The following is a 20,352-nucleotide window of genomic DNA, read 5'->3' on the forward strand; positions in this document are numbered from 1 at the left end:
TAGATGATCTGTCCATTGATATAAGTGGGATGTTAAATTACCCCCCTATTATTGTATTACTACTGATTACTTCATGTTTGTTAATAGCTGCCTTATATATTTGGGTGCTCTTATGTTGGGTGCATAAATATTTACAATTGTTATATCTTCTTTTTGCGTTGCCCCCTTTATTATTATTATATAGTGTCCTTCTTTGTCACTTGTTACAACTTTTGTGTTACAGTCTATATTGTTTGATATAAATATTGCTACCCTGGCTTTATTTTCGATTTGCATGATAAGTGTTCTTCCACACCTTCACTTTCAATCTGCATGTATCTTTAGGTCTAAAATGAGTCCCTGGTAGGCAGCATATAGAAAGGTCTTGCTTTCTAATCCATTCTGACACACTATGTCTTTTTATCAGAGTGTTTAGTCCATTTACATTCAAATTAATTGCTGGTAGGTATGTATTTATTGACATTTTGTTACTTGTTTTATGGTTGTTTGTGTAGTTCTTCTCTGTTCCTTTCTTCTCTTCCTCTATTGTCTCATGGTTTGCTGGCTTTCTTTAGTGATATATTTGAATTCCTTTACCAGGGCAACTGGATGGTTTAGTCGATTAAGTGTCAAACTCTTGGTTTTGACTCAGGTCATGATCTCATGGTTCATGAATTTGAGCCCCACAGCCGGCTCTGTGATGATGGTGTGGAGCCTGCTTGGGATTCTCTCTGTCCCTGTCTCTCTCCCTCTGTCTCTCTGTCTCTTTCTCTGCCCCTCCCCTACTTGTGTGCACACATGCTCTCTCTCTCTCTCAAAATAAATAAACATGAAAAAAATTAATTATTGGTAGGTATTTATTGACATTTTGTTACTTGATTTATAGGTGTTTTTGTAGTTGTTCCTTGTCCCTTTCTTCTCTTGCTCTCTTCTCTCATGGTTTGCAGGCTTTCTTTAGTGTTATACTTAGATTCCTTTTTCTTTTAAATTTTTTGTGCATCTATTACTGGTTTTTTGTTTTGTCATTACCATTAGGTTTATATATAACATGTTGTGCATATAACAGTCTATATTAGGTTGATGGTCACTTAAGTTTGAACCCATTCTAAAAAGCACTAAATATTAACTTCTCTCCCCTCCATGTCTTTTGTATATAGTGTCATACTTCACATTCTTTGATTTTATGAATCCTTTGATTTTTATAGATATATTTAATTTTGCTGCTTTTATCCATCCTATCTTTCTTACTCTTGCTTATATTATAGTGTTTTCTTTCCACTCAAAATTCCTCTTTAACATTTCTTACAAGACTGGTTTAGTGGTGATGAATTCCTTTAACCGTTGTTTGCCTGGGAAACTCTTTAACTCTCCTATAGAGTATTCCTGATGGAAGGTTTGTTGTTGTTGTTTTTTTCCCTTTCAGCACTTTGAATATAACATGCCACTCCCTTCCAGCCTACAAAGTTTCTGCTGAAAAATCAGCTCGTAGATTTATGGTGTTTCCCTTCTATGTAACTGATTTCTCTTCTCTTGCTGCTTTTAAATTTTTCTCTTTATCACTACTTTTTGTCATTTTAATTACAATGCTCTCGGTGTGGACCTCCTGGGGCTGATTTTGTTGGGGGCTTTCTGTGCTGCCTAGATTCGGATCTAGTTTCCTTCCCCAGATTTGGGAAGTTTTCAGCTATTATTTCTGCAAACATATTTTCTGCCTCCTTTTCTCTCTCTTCTCCTCTGGTATCCTTATAATGTGAATGCTATTATGCTTGGTGGTGTTGCTGAGTCCCCTTAATCTATTCTCAATTTTTACTAATCTCTTTTTCTTTCTCCTGTTCAGCATGTTTACCTTCTATTACTCTGTCCTCCAAGTCAACTGATCCATGCTTCTGCTTCCTGTAATCTATTCTCTATTTCCTCTAGTGTATTTTTAATTTCATCTTTTGAATTCATCTCTAAATGGTTCTTTTTCATTTTCTTTGCCTTTGTTGAGGTTCTCACAGAGATCTTCCATTCTTTTCTCAGGCCCAGTGAGTATCTTTGTGACCATTAATTTAAATTATCTACCAGGCATATTACTCATCTCCATTTGGTTTAGCTCTCTTATGATTTTGTCCTGGTCTTTCATTTTGGACATATTTCTCTGTCTTTTCATTTTGTCTCTTTGTATCTATGTGTTAGAAAGATCAACTATGTCTCCTGCTCTTGCAGGTATGGCCTTATGAAGGAAATGTCCTGTGATGCCCTGTAGTGCAATGTCTCCTGTTCATCAGAATCTGGAGCTTCAAGGGTGTCTCCTACATATATTTTGTACACCCTACTCTTGTGGCTGAGCTGCATTTGTCTTCAGTGGAATTGCCAACAATGGCTCACTTTCCCTGTTGTTGGCAAGGTTTGGTCCCTGTTGTTAATGGACCAATCTGGGGCTGCCTTGGGCAGAGATGCAGTTGCACCAAACTGCAGGATACTCTCCCTGTGTTGTCCCCCAGGAGGCTTTTGTTGGTGGGTGGGGCCTATAGTGGGACCAGATATCTGGCCTAGCCCACTGCTGGAGCTGCAGTTCAACTGGTATGTGTGGTTATCTTCCACACTCCCTGGGACAGAAGTCACTTTGGAGTGGTGCTGGCCCCTACTGGGGCTGCTTGCACAATGCCACACTTGTGGCACACCTCTGGACTCCTGTGGAGGACAGGTTGGTGGGGGTGGATCAATAGGAGAATGCGAGGGTGGGGTGCACAGTGTTAGCAAGTTTTGTGCAGGTCCACTGTGTCAGGGGACCTGTAGTCACTTTGGAAAACTCCCGGGGAGACTGGGGCTAGAGGGGTGAGTCTGCAGAACTTCATGGGTATGGGGTACACTGTTAGCAAGCCAGGTAGTGTTCACACTGTACTGGTTCCTGCAGGTCTCCATGTATCTAGGCTAGGGGGTGGGGGAGGGAAATAGAGCCTGTCAGCTCTTTTGTTCTTATAAAAGTCTCCTAAAGATCCCTGCCCCTGCTGCAGAGGCTCTGAGATAAGTAAACAAATAGCCTTCCCATACCCCTGGTGTTTTTCAAACCGCAGGTTCTATGCCATATCACTGGGGCTGTTTGTTATACTGCAGTCTCTTTAAGGGCAGGGAACCAGTTTTCTACCACCCTTTGGTTCCCCCAGACCCAAGCTGCTGATTTTTAAAGTTCCAGGAGTTAAGCCCCACTGATTATAAAAACTCACAATGTTAAGTCCCTCTGCTTTTCAAAACCAATGATTTTTTTTCAATAAATACAACATAGTAGTATAAATGTATTTTCTCTTCTTTATGATTTTCTTAACCTTCACTTTTCTCTAGCTTACTTTATTGTAAGAATACAGTACATAATACATATATACATTAACACCTATTTGTTATGTGTTAATATGTAAATCAACTCTTTATGTTACTGGTAAGACTTCCATCAACAGTAGACTATTAGTAGTTAAGTTTTGCAGGAATCAAAATTTATGCATGGATTTTTTGACTCCCTGGGGATTTGTGCTCCTAACCCCCATGTTGTTGAAGGGTCAACTGTGCGTGTGTGTGTGTGTGTGTGTGTGTGTGTGTGTGTGCATACGCACGCGCATGCCTGCATAAAATTCTTGTGCTCCTGGGTCCTTATCGTTTTAGAAAAGGGGGAAGAAATACTTCTCTCTCACTCTGCATCTTCATGCTGGACACATAGCAACATTCTTGCCCTCAAGGGATCCCAGTGAAACTACTGCCACATTGGGTTGACTGCTCATTCGGTCCCCTCCACAAACCAGACCCTCCTCCAGAAAGGGACTAGCCCTGTTTCCCTTTCCCTCACCTTCCAGCAGACTCTTTCTAAGACAATGGAGCTTTCCAAGCATGGAGTCTGAAGCCCAGCTTTTAGGTTGGCATCATCATACTAACACATACTAGCTCTGTGAACATGGATAAGTTATTTAACTTACCCTGATCTCAGTTTATCAGTAAAAGGGGGACAATAATGGCACTACTTTTTAAGGTTATCGGAGGACTAAATCATAAATTAGTTCATTCCTGTTAAATACTTAGAATCGGAGAAGTCCAAATTCATGATGGAAACTCATACTCAACTGTGGGAAGATCTGCAATCTTAATTCATCTGTCACTAAAAAACACACAAAGAGAGTCCTCTACTATGCTTTTCTATTCCATATTTTAATATCATCAATTTGTCTGATTAAAGTGAACATGATTTCTGGGTCAGATTCCTTTATCCACTAGAAACAGGGACAAGTGAAAATGGGAAGGAAGAGGCAAAAACCATGGTAAAAACAAATCAAATACACCCTTTAAATAATACTGAAAAAATACTTGGAAGGTTAAAGTGAAAATAACTTCCTCTCTTTTCTTTTCATCCAATAAAATGTTTCCATTTCTCCAAATTTGGTCACTCTAGAAATCAGTATTACATTGGATTCTATAAGCCAGTCAAAGAGATTATGTCTAGGATCCACACTGCCAATGGACTAGGGTTGCTGTAATCATTTACCAGTTTGGCAAGAATGCTTTAAAAGAAAACTCTTTAAAACTTAAATCATAGCTTTAGTTTCAAGAGCTGTGTGAATGGTATAAGGCTTCACCTGTAGACTCCAGACATCATCCTGTTGTACAGCGGTAACTGGCTCCTTCAGGAACAGAGGGTTTCCTTCACAGTAGAATTCCCTCAGCTTCAGGTTCTGAAACTTTCAAAACAAAATAAAAAACTTCATTTCATCATAAAATAACAAACTTCACTTTTGAGGCTCATCTTACTTTATTTAGAACTTATATTCCATGTTAGTATTTTCACATGGAAATATTCTATTGTTAAAAGCATAAAGGTCTTCATGCTGGAATGAATGGCATTGACCTTAGAGGTCCCTGGTGGCATCCCCAATACTAGACAGCAGAGGAAACTTGTTGAGGATAACAGAACTGATTAGTAATAGAATAGGGGTTAGTTAAATAATCAAATGCTGGGAATATTTTGCAAATAATATATTTGTTAGAAAACCAAGTATGATGAAAAATAACATTCTAATTTACACCAAAATCCAGGTCTGAAAGACTGTGAACCATGACCCATTTATGTTCAGTAAGAAAGGTAAGAGAAACAAAGGAAAATCAAAACGCCCTATGAATAAAACCTAACCTCAACTGGACTCTACCATTTGAGTAGAAAAATAAGGGATTCTCTCATACTAATAGTGTGCCTTGCCTCCCAGGAACTCATGTGGTTTTCAAAGTTAAACTCACTTTAGGGAATTACTTTCCTGAACTTCAGTTTCAGCTTTGTAATGGAAAAAAAAGAAGACCCATCTTTGGTGGTATACTGGTAAAACAGTTCTCTGGAAAGAATATACTTTTTTTAAAGCCCTGATTTGTGGCATATTTTGGTTCCTTATTCCTTAGTATAACTACTTCTACCATGGCGATTACAGTCACAAAACACAGAGCTGGGGAGAAATATGGAAAATTGGTTCTTATGAGCCAGGATGTGCTGACATCATCACACCGCTGTGTCTCACACTTACAGGAAAGTTACAGATAGTTCCCTGAATTCTGCCTAGGGTTTGAAACATAGCAAGCATGCAATAAACTAAAATAATTGATTTAAAACATCTTTCCAGCATGTCATGTCACTAGGTCTCAAAAGTCTCCAGAAATCTCTACAACACAGACAAGATTTTGAAATAAAACACAGAGCTCAAGGCCATGTTGGAATCACCTTGTCTCCTGGTCCCACCACAGACATTCTGCCTTTCCTAACGCAGCTTCCTATGTTTTCCACCATGAAGGAGCAACCTAGACAGTTGAATCCAATGGTAGCCCCCAGTCAGTGCTGAGTGTGTTGAAATGAAGAAAGCACTCCCTGTGCTTAACGGAACCATCATAGTTTCCTTTCTGTCCTAAAGAACAACAGTCCATAATTTATAACCAAACGCATAGCCACTTTTTTCAAAACAGATACAAACTTGAATATCTTGGTATGTGTAAACATCATTAACATCATTTCAAGTTGAACTGTGCTTCAAAGAGCATACATTTCTCTATATGAAATCATGCTTTTCTTCCTTCAAATCCTGTCACTACACTTCCATCATACATGGTAATGAGTTATTCAGTTTGCTAACTTACCACACATATTTTTTTTTAATTTTTTTTTCAACGTTTTTATTTATTTTTGGGACAGAGAGAGACAGAGCATGAACGGGGGAGGGGCAGAGAGAGAGGGAGACACAGAATCGGAAACAGGCTCCAGGCTCTGAGCCATCAGCCCAGAGTCCGACGCGGGGCTCGAACTCACGGACCGCGAGATGGTGACCTGGCTGAAGTCGGACGCTTAACCGACTGCGCCACCCAGGCGCCCCATACCACACATATTTTAAAAGGAGGTGATCCTGGGTGGCGCAGTCGGTTAAGCGTCCGACTTCAGCCAGGTCACCATCTCGCGGTCCGTGAGTTCGAGCCCCGCGTCGGACTCTGGGCTGATGGCTCAGAGCCTGGAGCCTGTTTCCGATTCTGTGTCTCCCTCTCTCTCTGCCCCTCCCCCGTTCATGCTCTGTCTCTCTCTGTCCCAAAAATAAATAAACGTTGAAAAAAAAATTTTAAAGGAGGTGATCCCAATGAAATTAATTACTGAAATTCATTAGCATGTGTTTTGCAAAGTGACAAAATCTCTCAATGTCCACTCTGAATATTCCCCAGGATATTCAGAAAAAAACATTTTTTGTACCCTCTCTTTCTGTTCACTACTGGATTTCCTGTCAGCCTAGTAACTTAATAGAACAATATTTTTGTCCAGTAGCAAAATCAGTTACATTATCTTCTATTAGTAAAATGTTGTTACAGCTTGTCAGAGTCTCTTTGCACGTGCTTACTCAATAACAGCTATCAGTTTTGGGGCACCTGGGTGGCTCAGTCAGTTGGGCAGCCGACTTCAGCTCAGGTCATGATCTCGTGGTTTCTGAGTTTGAGCCCCAGCTGGGCTCTGTCCTGACAGCTCAGAGCCTGGAACCTGCTTTGGATCCTGTGTCTCCCATTCTCTCTCTGTGCCCTTCCCCCACTCATGTTCTGTCTCTCTCTGTCTCTCACAAATGAATAAACGTTAAAAAAAATTTTTTTTATGGGGCGCCTGGTTGGCTCAGTCAATTAAGCATCCAACTTCGGCTCAGGTCATGATCTCACGGTTCGTGGGTTCCAACCCCACGTTGGGCTCTGTGCTGACAGCTCAGAGCCAGGAGCCTGCTTGGGATTCTGTGTCTCCCTCTCTCTCTGCTCCTCCTCCACTCATGCTCTGTCTCTCTCTGTCTCTCAAAAATAGACACTAAAAAAAGTTTTTTTAAAAGAGTTATGAGTTTTATCTCAACTGAAACAATTTTGCCCCTCCACCACAACAGAGATTTACAGACATTTTTGGTTGTCATAACTGGGTAAGGGGAAGTATTGCTGGCATCTAATTAGCAAAGGCCAGGGGTGCTGCTAGGCATCCTACAATGCATAGGACAGCCCCAACAACAAAGAATTATCAGGTCCAAAGTAGTGTTGAAGTTGGACCATCATAAGCATTCACTGACCTGTCATATCTGGAGAAGGGACTGGCAGCTGCAGAGGAATAAAGGTTAAAATGAGGGTTTTTTTTTTTTATTTTTCTAAGATAAGGGTCACTTGAGCATGTAGAAGGTAAATGCCAACATAGATTAATGTAAAGGAGAGAAAAAGGATAATTGAAATAATAACGATCAGGTGAACACAAAATGACCTTTGAATACTAACATCTTTGCATTATTTCCTCCTCTGTGGCCACAGGAAAGGAGGTATAAATGTAGGCATGGATAAGTTTGAAGGTGCAGGTTTGGATCACTGAAGGAATCAGACATGATGCCTTCAATTTTGTCTTAAAAATAAAGAGTAAGACCATCTGTTAACTGAGTTGTGAAGCAAGGTGTCATTGTGGAAAAAGGCATGAAGAAGGTGGTGAAAGCTGGGAATATGCTACAGGTTTTTGAAGAGAAACCTGGCCAGAGACAGAGGTGCTGAGGGATGACCTACTGGAATCCACACAGTTGTGGTTTTTCCCGTCCATATATTTTGTGCTTCCATTTAGCACTTAGTAGCCCAGATCCAACACTGAGAATTGTGCATCAGAAAGCAAGGGAATGAATGCATTGCATGTACTAAAGAGCAAATGATTTGGACTTTATGATCTAGACTAGATAGAAAAAGAAATGATAGTACAATGTTTCAATTAACCAGGAGTAAAAGGAGAAGTAAAGGGATGTGAAGTCTCAGTGAGCCAGAAGAAAAGATATGGCTATAAAGCAATAGGGAACTGGAACATAGAAGGAACCAGTGCTCAAACTGCCATCTTGGACTTTAATTCTTCCAATTTAGAGCAGATGAAGATGATGTTAAGATCCAGACATAAGGGGCACCTGAGTGGCTCAGTTTGGTTAAGTGTCCCACTCTTGGTTTCAGCTCAGGTCATGATCTTGCAATTCATGAGATCGAGCACCACATAAGGCTCTATGTTGGCAACGTGGATCCTACTTGGGATTCTCTCTCTCCCTCTCTCTCTGCCCCCCTCTTTGTCTCCCCCTCCCTCTCTCAAAAATAAATAAACTTTAACAAAAAAGAAGAAAAGATCCAGACGTGAGAGTGGAGGTGGTTTGTTGAAGTAAACACTGAAAAACTCGTTAAAATCAAGGATTCAAGGTGCTCTGCACTGAAGGTTCCTTGTTTTTTTTAAAGTTTATTTACTCATTTTGAGACAGAGAAAGTGTGAGTGGAGGAGGGGCAGAGAGAGAGGGAGAGAGAGAATCCCAAGCAGAGTCTGCACTGTCAGCATAGAGCCCAACATGGGGCTCAAACTCACAAACCATGAGATCATGACCTGAACCAAAACCAAGAGCTGGTTGCTTAATTGGCTGAGCCACCCAGGCACCACAAGCTGAAGGTTGCTTGTATCAACCACCTTTACAAATGAACTTCCTGAGTAATTCTCTCAAATATTTGGGTGTCTGTGAAAAATCTCCTGCTGGAAGTCCCACAATGACTAAAAAGTCTAACATCTGAAACTGAGCTCATGTTTCCTCCAAATTTTCCTCTTTCCTTTTCCTGATCAGCCACATCAAATCTCCCGCCATGTTCTGTCAGTTCTACCTTCTTAAAACTTCTGGAATCTATCCTTTCTTTCCATCTCGCTCTCCCACCAACCTCCTCACTACTTCTGCAGAATCTCTTCCTACTTCCGACCCCAGCCACCAACACTCTGCCTTAAGGCCTTCACCCTACATGAATTATTGCAATAGTACTCAAATTAGTCTCCATGCAAACCTCTGCTGCCAAAATTGTCTTTTAAAATAAGAATTTGATCATAATACAATCCTGCTGAAAAATTTTCAATGTTCTCTTTTGTCCACAGAATGAATTCAAAATCCTTAGTATGTCATAATTGGCTCTCCTCAGCTGGTTTCTCCAACCCTATATCCTGGTAAGCTCAACCTTTGCCCTTACATGCCAGCCATCCCAAGGTACTTAGGGGTCTCACAAGAGGCCTGTGTCTTATCTCACAGTTATTACTAATGCTGTGCCTTCTTCTCACCCCATTCCTGGAACACTTCTTCAAAATGAAAATATCACCCACCTAAGCTTCTCTGGCTTCTGCCAAATGTTTCCACGTCCACTCCTTGGGCCTTATATATAAATCATACCACCTACAAACACTATGAAATAATCATTGTTGAAAAGTCTATCTTCATCTACCAGGCTTTTGTCTCTTTAAGAATGATATCTTAAGTGCCTATAAATGAAACTTCTAAATTCAGTACTTTGAGCATAGCTGATGCCCAGTAAATAATTGCTATATTAACAAATGTCTTCTCAGATATCCCCACGTACCCACAGCTCTCCCTGGAAACTCAAAATTTTCAAAGGCCTCCTTCTCCACAAGTGGTCAATTGTGGTAACTGTTCCTCCAAAGCCCCATGCCTCAGGAACAATGTATACATTCAGCAAGTCCTTCTGTTGCTTCCATTAGCCTAAAGTAGTGAGGGAGATCAGAAGGATCTGGTTTAGCAAGAACACCGTTAATGTAAACAAGGAGAAAGGAGGCTAGGATTTAATAATGACCAAACCAGAAGTGATAAGTAGGCTAACAGCAAATTAATATGGACTCTTCAGACCATTTCAGAACTCATGGGGTTACCCATTAGGAAGAATTAGAATTTCTAAATAAGCTAAAGCCTAACTTGCAAAGAGGAAAAGATTTTAAGTGTGGGGCTATGGCATTCAACAAAATATATGTTAACAATTCTAAAAGGGACATAAATAAGATTTGTGACCAATGAGAAATTCAAGAAAGTAAGTGATACACTTCATATCTAATCAGAATTGTGTAATGAGTAGGCTGATGATATCATTTGAACATAAGAAAGCCAAAAACTCTCTTCTGGGAACCCTTGTCTCACACACCCTGTACAAGTGGGAGTGAAAACAGGCACAAAGTGACCTCAAGTGAGGATCCTTTAGTATCTGCTGGATACCTGTCCCAAGAGAAGACCCTTAGAAGGAGTTGAAGAGAGGAGGCCAAGAGAAGCCTGGAAGGAGGGAGATAACTAAACTCCAGGCTCTAAACACACACACACACACACACACACACACACACACACCCCTTCCTCAATTCTGGCCAGGGAGAAGCGACCAAAGGTCCCCAAGCTCAAGCCCCTTCCTGCCTGCCTTCACTACATTTGGCCTTAAAGCTGATGGGACAGTGGCTCCAGAGTCCTTGTCAGGACTCTTGGTCTAAATATCACTGTAAAATGAACAACTGGTCTGCAAGGGCTTGTTTGTATCTTCTCACAATCCCCATCCCACACCTGCTTTAGACCCCACTTTTGTCCTCATACCACCTGAGAACCAGCAGGGAAACAGGATTTTGTTTCCACGAGGCCCTGTGTGCTCCATCCCCAATGGTGTGATCTCCTTACAATGGAAATTAGATCACATCACTCCCTTGCTCAAAACCATCCAGGGGTTCCAATCTCACTCAAGATGAAACACAAGATTCCTCACACTGGCTTATATGATTCTTATGATTGGACCCTGCACCATCTTTGACCCTGAGCATTCATTCTCTCACTTTCTCTATTTATCCCTCCACTCTGGCAATGTTGGCTTTTTTTCCAGAAATTCTGCACCTCTTCTTGGCATTCTGGTCTCAGATTTGTCCATACCATTAAAATTCAGAATCAAATGGACTCATACATTTAGGAGTTCAGATTCAACAGCCAGAAAAGTTTTCATTAATGCACAAAGACAATGGAAAGGTATTCTCACATGCATGAGCTAACTACCTTAACCAAAAAAATTACTCAAGACACAAAGCAACTGAAAGAGAGTAACAAAAAGTAAAATTTGGGGGAATACATTTATTCTGCCTACCAAAATGCAAACAATAAAAATTAGGAGGTGGGTGGGGAGATGGGTGAAATAGACAAAGGAGATTAAGCGTACCCTTATGGTGATGAGCACTGAGTAATGTACAGAATTGCTGAATCATTATATTGTACACCTGAAACTAAGATAACATTGTATGTTAATTATACTTCAATGAAAATAAATAAAGTAGCTTCTTAGATCCATCTACAGAAAAAATTAAAAATTAAAATTAGAACACCCACTGCCCAATGTAAACAAGATTGGGGCAATCAGTTTGTGAGCAAATTTGCAATGTCATCAAAAAGCCTAAAAGTTATTCTTACTCTTTGTTAATTCTACTAGTAGGAATTCACCCAAAATAAATATGTGAAATGGGAACAAATGTTTATACACAAAGTATGTTTCTCAGAATTATTTAAAATTTAAAAATCTTTTCCCACATTAAAAAAAAATGACCTGGTAAGTTATAGGACATACCTGAATCCTCTGCCCTCTGTCTTTTAATTCCCTATGTTTAGGGAAACAAAACCCTGGGTCATCCCTGCCATCAGTTTTCCCTATCTCTGCACCCAAATAAAGAAGTCCCATTTGCAGAGTCACACATTAGGGTACACAGGAATCATAGTCACCAACTTCCAAAATGCTCTTAGTGGTTGCCAGAAATTCTCCTCTATTCAGTATGCTAGCCAACATTAATTCTATTTTTTCTTTGCGGGCCTATCATTCTTTGCCCAACCATGAAAGAGTCCACCACAGAGCTCACCACATTTTCTTTTCACTTTATTTTCTTTTCCCTAGGCAATTTTACCCAAATCCACAATTTCAATTAAATCTCTGTGCCAATGACTCTGGTTCCACACATGATAGCCAACTGCCTACTCAAAATCTTCACTTGAATGTCTTAAATACAAGTCAAACTCACCATGTTCAAGATTGAACTCATGATCTGCTCTCCTGAGGCTTGTCTTTTTCCAGTGTTTTCTATCCCAGACCACAAAAAGCTTACTAGCCCATCACCATTTCCAAATTTACCTCTTAAACATCCCATGAATCCATTCAGGTCTTTCCACTCCTACTACTACCACCTTAGACGAAGTTACCACAATTTTTTTACTTGGCTTCGGTAAAGAACTACCAGAAGTCCACCCAACGTTCCCTCTGATCTCCTCCAGTACGTCTTCCACACTTCAGACAGAATGATCTTTTCAAAATGCAAATCTGATTATGTCACTTCCTGCCTAAAATCCTTTGAGATTTGTGTTGCTCTTCAAGTAAAGATCAAAATCCTTACCATATCCTATATTCTTTGGCCATGGCCTCCTCTCATCCAATCTCTGAGCTCCAGCCACACTAAATTATCTCCAGTTCCCTGAACATCCATGTTCCCTCCAAGCCCTTTCCACATACTTGTCACTCTGTCTGAAATATGTCTTTTCCTTTCACTTAATTGATTCCTACTCACTCTTCAGCTCTCAGCTGTCACCTCCTCCGGGATGCCTTCCTTAACCAATCTGTTGAGTCAGGTTTCTGTTTTCTCTCACAGACCAGTGGGTTCTTTCTTTTAGTGTACTGATTTCAGTTTGTAATTATACATTCATAATGTTAATTACTTGATTAATATGTCTCCCACTATACTGTAGCTCTGAGAGAGCAGAGATCCCATCTGGCTCCTCACTATTGTATTCCCAGTTCCTAGTGCAGGACTTAGTATATGACATGTATGGGTTTAGGACGACAGACTTCGGAATCAAACTGCCTTATTTAAATTTCAGCTCCACTGAAATTTATACTGGGACCACCAAACTTTTCCTACTCTGCGGATGCTTCCCCAGCACCCATCGTCCACCACTACCCAGGGAGTCTGCTACCTACAGATTTTACATGGTATGGTTTTACTACTTGGACATTTGAACAGGGGCTTGACTCTTGAGCCAAAGAAAGCTAATCATAGGCCTGACCCAATCATCTGAAATCCAACAGGCTTGCCTAATCAAATACTCTCTTGGGAATTTAAACCAAGAAATATGGAAATAATTTGCAATTGAGTTCTGGAAGCTGGAATAGAACAGTTATTACATCAAGGACCTGGAGACTCCACAGTAGGCTATGTGTATGTTGAAATTATAGGAGACTGGAACCAAGGTATAAGCAGAGCAGCATCTGGAATATGGCCACATTATTCCAATATTATACCAACCAATTGCAACAAGTGTGATGACCTAATAGTTCACACCACTGAAGATCCCAGATGCTCTTTGAGCTGAGAACATTCATTCCAATACCTTTGGGCTCTGCCCAGCCTTACTGTAGCTCCTTCTTAAATACCTGTGAAATTCTCTTCATTACATCTTCTCTATGTAACTTTAATTTCTATTTATGTTGTAACCGAAGAGCCAAAATAAAACACATATACCAATTTCAACATGTCATAGAATTTTCTTGTCCCACCTTCAACAGATAAATGATTCTCTCCACTGTTTCTGAATTGCTCCAAATAACCTTCTTGGGTACTTTAATGCGAATCCTTCTTTGTAAAACATAAAAATTGACTTCTCCCTCCTCTCAATCTAACTAAGACTTTCAAACCTTAGTCACTCTTTAAAAACAGTTTCAGGCTTTTGAAAGAAAATTATGTAATTAGTATCTCTCCACAGGCTAGGGAAGCCGTACACCTAGTGATGTTCTTTCACCCATAATTGTAAATCTCACAGACCTAGTTACAGATAAAAAGCAGTAATCAGCAGTAACTAAACTATAAAAGACACTTTCCTTGGGGAATAACAAAGAAATCAAAGTTCCCAACCTCTGCCCTGAAATATTCTACAATTTAAACTGAAGAATTCCATCTTAAAATTTATTCAGACCAGGCAACAATTCAGAGTAGTGAACCAGAAGAAAGATATTCAAAGATTTTGTGAAAGCTGTTTATGGTTTGAAAACCAATTGTGAGATCTTTGGTCTTCCATTTTTTTATTCTGACAGGAAATTAAAATTTTAGTGGCCAAATTCTTGATGAGAACTGAAGAAAGAATGCCAATTTGTAGCTTCTGCCTTGGTTTCCACGCAAGCCCCAATGTGGTTTTAAGTAAAGCTCCTCAAAGGTGTAACACCTTTAATTCCACTCAACATACCTTTGTTCTTTATTCATATTAGATATCAATGTTTCAAGAATTCTTGAATGCTTTTCTTTACCTTCTCGTAATTCACTGTTATTTTAACTAAAACACCCTTTCTTTTAAGCTCTTCATATAACTCAATCTATATGTGGTAATAGAACAGAGAAAGCATTGTCCTCAAAGGCCAGGAACTGGTTCAAATCCAAGTCCTCCACACAACTTCTTCGTACAAGTCATTTAAAGTATCTGAGACTGTTCTTAATGTATAAACATAACAATACCCCCCCAATGACTGTGAAGATCAAATGAGGAAGTATAAAATACTTAATAAACTTTAAAGCATTCTAGAAAAATTAGGTACTATACCAACATGTAGTCCATTTAGCAAGTCACGTTTATTGTTTTTCTGGCTTATTAGGATCAGCCAGTATTTTGTCTTCCTTTTTTACCCCCAATACTTTGCTTCATTTAAGCTCTACCAGGCAAGAGTAAAGGCATTTCACATGCTGCAAATGTATTAGCAAACTGATATAAGTACTTCCAGTTTCAAGATGGTAAGATAGCACAATCAGCAATATCCTTCTCCCACGACAAATCCTAGAAATGACACAAAGATACCTTCTAAAATAAAGAATAAATAGCCACTTAAATACAGGAAGAGAAATCCTCATAGGAACAGAAATCATGTGTAGATAGTATCACTTGAATAAGGAAGTATCAACCCAGGATGATATGAAAACCCCAGAAAAAATTCCCTCCACACACACACACACACACACACACACGCACACACAAATAGAAATGAAGGAACTCAGTACACAAAGGCAGTAGAGGTCTCCAGAAAAGAATGGGTAGTGAAACAACAGACAGGAGGATTACTGTACTCTCTCAGAAGCAGGTAGACACTGGGCTCATTCACCCATTCTTATCCCACAGCTACACTCCACCTCCCATCTCCAAACTTCCTTTCCCTGAATCCTGCACACCTATACCCTAATAGGAGCAGTGCTTTGAATAGAAAGAAGTAAGAGGGACCCTGAGTGGCTGGCAACACAAGGGAAGAATAAGCAGCTATCAGAATGCATTATACCTGCTGGAATATTTTTAAGTATTTCTGTAGTGTCATTGACCAATACAAACTCCTGTAATAACTTTATCTTGTCCCATAAGGTGAACTGCAAAGACAGCTGCCAGCTCTCAGGAATCTTGTGTTCTAAATCCAAAAATAAGATGAAAGTTTAAAAATAAAATTACCTGAAAATAAGAGGTAAGAACTTATACCAGAAGAAATAGAGCTAATAAAACAAGACTCAAAAGTAATTAGTATAATTAATATCTTTAAAGAGGTATGTGAAATATTGCTTAAAGCAAGAATAAGAACCAATTTTAAAACTTGGAAATGTTGGGCTTTCTGAAGCAAAATTTGGCAACATTCATCAAAGCAGTTAAAGTATGCATAATTTTGATCTAGCAATTACATTTCAAAGAATCTTTCCTAAGGGAGTAATTAATGGTATGCACAAAGATTAGCTACAATGATATTCATTGAAACATCTTAATTGTGGCACACAGGTTTAAATCTCCTACTTGTCAAAAAATAGGAGACTGCTTTAATAAAAACAATGTCAATATGATGCATCCATTAGAAATAGAGAGGTATGGTTGAATCACTATGTCATACACCTGAAACTAACATAACATTGTACACCTGATACTAATGTCAAGTGTAATTCAAAAAAAAGTTAACACAAACTAGGCCAAGCAAAAAAAATTCAATAATTAAGTCAAATGTCCACAATAAATCTAGATACCCAATGGGGAAAAAAAAAGAAAGAAAGAAATAGAAAGGCAGGGAAATACTTTAAGAAATGGGAAAATTTTTTAAATAAAAATTGAAAAGGCAGATTATAAAACATGTATATATAAATAATACACTAATACGCATGAGTAATACTAATAATACTAACACATTAGCGTATATGACTATTCTATTAAAAAAAAATCTACATGTGCATGTACACACATGCATTCACAGAGACCCCTGTCCCTCCTCCCCCCCCCAAAAAAAAACAAAACTGGAAGAATAGGAAAAAAATAAACCAACATGTTAATTTGGTTTCCCTGGCACTTTCCCTCGGCCCCAGTATGCTTGCATTATAGGTCATTTTGCTTTTCTTTTTGCTTATCTCTATTTTCCAAGTAATCCACAGTGAAAAGATATTTCAAAAGTTTTTTTCTGAAATGATTAAACTTACATCACCCTAATTCTGATTTCTGATCTGCAAACTTTTAGAAGATGTGTTTGGGAATGGCAGCAATGGGAGATAGATGCCTCCTGTACTGGGTTAAAGGACTGAAAATACAGCTTCCCAAAGTAGACAGAATTTTCCCAGGGCTAAAAGTATTTCAAGGATTTCAAGAAAGCTATCTCAACATCTGTGCTGATTCTAAGATTCTCTCAGAAGTTTGAAAACTCTCCCACATATCTGGCCCATGAAGTATAAACGTAAGAATGTAGGAAGTATTTTTTCAAGTTCTCTGCTGGTTCAGCTCATGCATTTCAATAGTGAAGGCTGTTATGATCCCTAAGGAGGTGAAAATTAGTTTATGGAGGAGGCAAAACAATCTTAGATATTATAATGGCTTGTGGCCCTCACAACTCAATCCTACTTGACAATATAAACATGTACATTCTCTCTCTAGTGCTAAAATGTAATGGGGTAGGGGAGGAATTATTAGGGGGAAAATATCTAAAAATCTCCTAGCAGGAGGAGGACAATAATGAAAAAAAAAAAAAGGAAAAAAAAGTAGTGAGAAATGTTGGTTCAGCTATAGGAACAGAAAACCCAAATTCTTTTTTTTCACATATCCTCTCTCAGGTTGCTTAGAGCATTCACTACTTTTATTTATTTTTTTATTACACACATACTCACACATACACGTATGTACACATGTTCTTTTGTTTTAAAAAACTCAACCAATTGACTCTTCAACAACTTGCCTGTATACTCAAATGTGTAGACAAAAAATTATAAAATGCTAGATTTTTTCTAAGCATTGTGTTGCTTTCTGTTTTCAAATATAAGTGTCCAAAGCTTTGAAGAAGTGTCAACTGACAGCTATTAACATTAGTTAATATTAAAACAATAATAAAAGTTTTTCCAGAAACCCCATTCAAAAGATTTTCTCTGATCAGAACTGTGACACATGGCCACTCTCCACAAAAGGAGTTCAAAGGTAGAGGGTTTGAGATGGAGCCATCAACCAGCTTCCCAACAGCACCTGCCACATAGGTTCATTCAAGTCCCTCTGATCATATGAGTAGCAGACTCTCTTTTATACTGTGGTTTGTTCTTGCAATGTTGTAAGCCTGCAAACAGAGCAGTGCACAAAACACACAAAATCTGCCCTTCAGGACATAAAGTGCCCTGTGTGCTTTATTCATGAACTACCTAAAGTTATATTTTAGGTATTTGCGTATTATGTCTCCCCCTCTAGAATATAAGATTTAAGAGGGTAAGGAGTTTATTTTTATTCACCTCTGTATCCAGAATGCCTAGAACAATAGTTCCTAGCCTACAAAAGACATGCAAATACATACTGAACAAATGAATTAATAGTAAAGAAATGTGACTAACGGAATTGTAGGACCTCTACCCAAGATTAGCTTATAAATAGCAAAGCTAATGTTTTACGAATCTCTGACACAAAAGAAAGACATATCATCTCCTTAAATTCTAAACCAGTGGTGCCAAGGTGACTGCCATTGATTTGCTGACTGGTACAAGATCAGGAAAGCCAATTATGAGCATCAATGTTCAACTTGGCTTCTGGTGATATCATGTTGGTAACCTGAAACGGACTATGGTGGGAGTTTTTACCCCATGGTAATCGGTAGATGTCACAAAAAGAGCTAGTTGTCAAACACTTACCGGCACACCACTGGATATTTCCTTCCCATCCCACTTCCTTATCTATTCATCCTGAAAGCACTTAGATGAGCTACCCTTCCTTCTCTCCCTAGGAGCTGTCCTTACTTTGCTGCTTCTGTGGGACTCTGAGTTTTCAGCATGGTGCCCTCCTCTTGCTTTCTCCACTTGCCAAATCTCAAAATCTTTGAATAAGGATCACAGCCCAACAAGGGTGGGGCAATACAGTAACTAAAAATTGTGAATATTCAACAAGCAAATCAGGCAAGATCATCAGGTGTAGGTGGGGAAAGAGAACAGCAGAATTTATGACCAGCTCTCTGTCTATGAAAATGGGCAGGGGCAGAACTTTTACTGGAAGACAGCGCCTGGTTGGCAGTCCTGGTCTTACTCTGAAGACGCATAAATCCTCTTGTTCCTTTTATGGGGACAGTTAGTGCTGGACTGACTCTACTTGTTATTCCCCAGAGGACATTCAGTGGAACTTGTACTCCAAAACAGTGAATACCTGAATAAAAATTCCATGGGAGTGTTGTAAAATAATTTCATAAAGTGGTCTCTTCCACTGTAATATTAAACACAAGCTACATGTTTGTTTTATTTTGTTTTGTTCCTGCTTTGCAGTGCATCTTTGATCCACGAGCATAAACTATAACTGTTCTTCCTGCCATCCAGTTAAAAAATTACTAGCACTAATTAGATTTCCAACAATACACCTCAGGTATGCATAGGTTATATTTTTTTTCCTCCAACCCCATTCTTCCATTATTCCTCCAACCCCTCATTCGTCTCTGGGTCAGATTGCCCAAGGGGCACCTAGATATATGTAAGGGATAACCTAGGGGAAAAAGTGAGGGGTATCTTCTAGCTTAACTTCTCTAAGGCCTTGACGTCAATGATGGCAACCCCATGGCACTGTAACAGTGCTTGGGCTTTGAAGGTGAGAGGCAAAGACAGGAATCAGGACTAATGTAACACAAAGCACTAGCTAGGTTTCTAATGACTTACACTTGCTAGCTCAGTCAATTACTACAACAGCCAGTATTATCTGTATTATTAAAAGCACAATGTGTGTATTCTGAAACAAAAAAACTACAGTATCAAAAGCCTCACGGTCTCCCCACAGTGACACGCTCACTTACTGTCTCCCCATCTGTGAGTTCGTTCTCTGATATCCACTGCACTGCTTAGCTGTCTTAAGCCTTGTACGAACCCAGTGTCTTCTGTCTGGAATTATTTCCTTGATTTATAGCACTGCTTTCTCTTTAGTCTACCCTCCTAGAGAGTCGCACCTGCAGTTTCTTTGAAGTTCCCCCTTTAATCCAGGAACGCCAGCAACAAACTCTCTGACATGCACCTAAAAATACGCTCCAAACTCACTATGTTTTCTTGCCCTCAGCAGTAAGGTTAGAGGTTCCGTTTGAGGGAGACTTCAGATGTTACCAATTGTTCTTCCTAATTACTAGGCACAAAAAGCCCATTTCAGCAAGAGATTGCAGCATCAACTTCCAATCTCCACTCTTTATCTCAAATGAACCTATTTCAAGGGTCTTGACTTCAATTTTGTAAAGTTAGCCAGAGCCTATAGGAGCACAGGGAGCTAGGCAGCAGGGGCAGAGGATTCAGAGATCAGTCCTATCTCTGGCTAGTTCAACTCAGCCATGCCTTCCACAAAAATTAAAAGAACATACAATCTTGACAAACAGGAACCATCTGTGATAATCAGGCATGGTATATTTATATAAGTTACTACCAGTAATTAAGAGTATTTGGAATTTGAAGTGACCTAGGTTTGAATTTCAGCTCTGCTATAGGTACATTAATCTCTTCCCAAGACCTTGGTTTTCTCATATGTAAAATGGGAAAAGCAATAGTACCTAGCTCGTAGA

General features: G+C 39.3%; 1 protein-coding gene across 2 annotated transcripts in view; it reads right to left on the reverse strand.

Annotated features, from left to right (window-relative positions):
- Positions 1 to 20,352, reverse strand: part of LRRC69 (leucine rich repeat containing 69) — an 84,233-nt gene that overhangs the window by 17,001 nt on the left and 46,880 nt on the right. For both annotated transcript variants that reach the window (XM_047088860.1, XM_047088859.1), the window contains one exon: positions 4,581 to 4,682. In XM_047088860.1, the coding sequence (XP_046944816.1) occupies positions 4,581 to 4,682 (102 nt within the window). The remainder of the gene's footprint in view (positions 1 to 4,580; positions 4,683 to 20,352) is intronic.

Source organism: Lynx rufus, unplaced genomic scaffold (genome assembly GCF_022079265.1).
Source record: "Lynx rufus isolate CCGP_SWC_20201006 ecotype Redwood Valley unplaced genomic scaffold, mLynRuf1.p SCAF_26, whole genome shotgun sequence".
Lineage (NCBI taxonomy): Eukaryota > Metazoa > Chordata > Mammalia > Carnivora > Felidae > Lynx > Lynx rufus.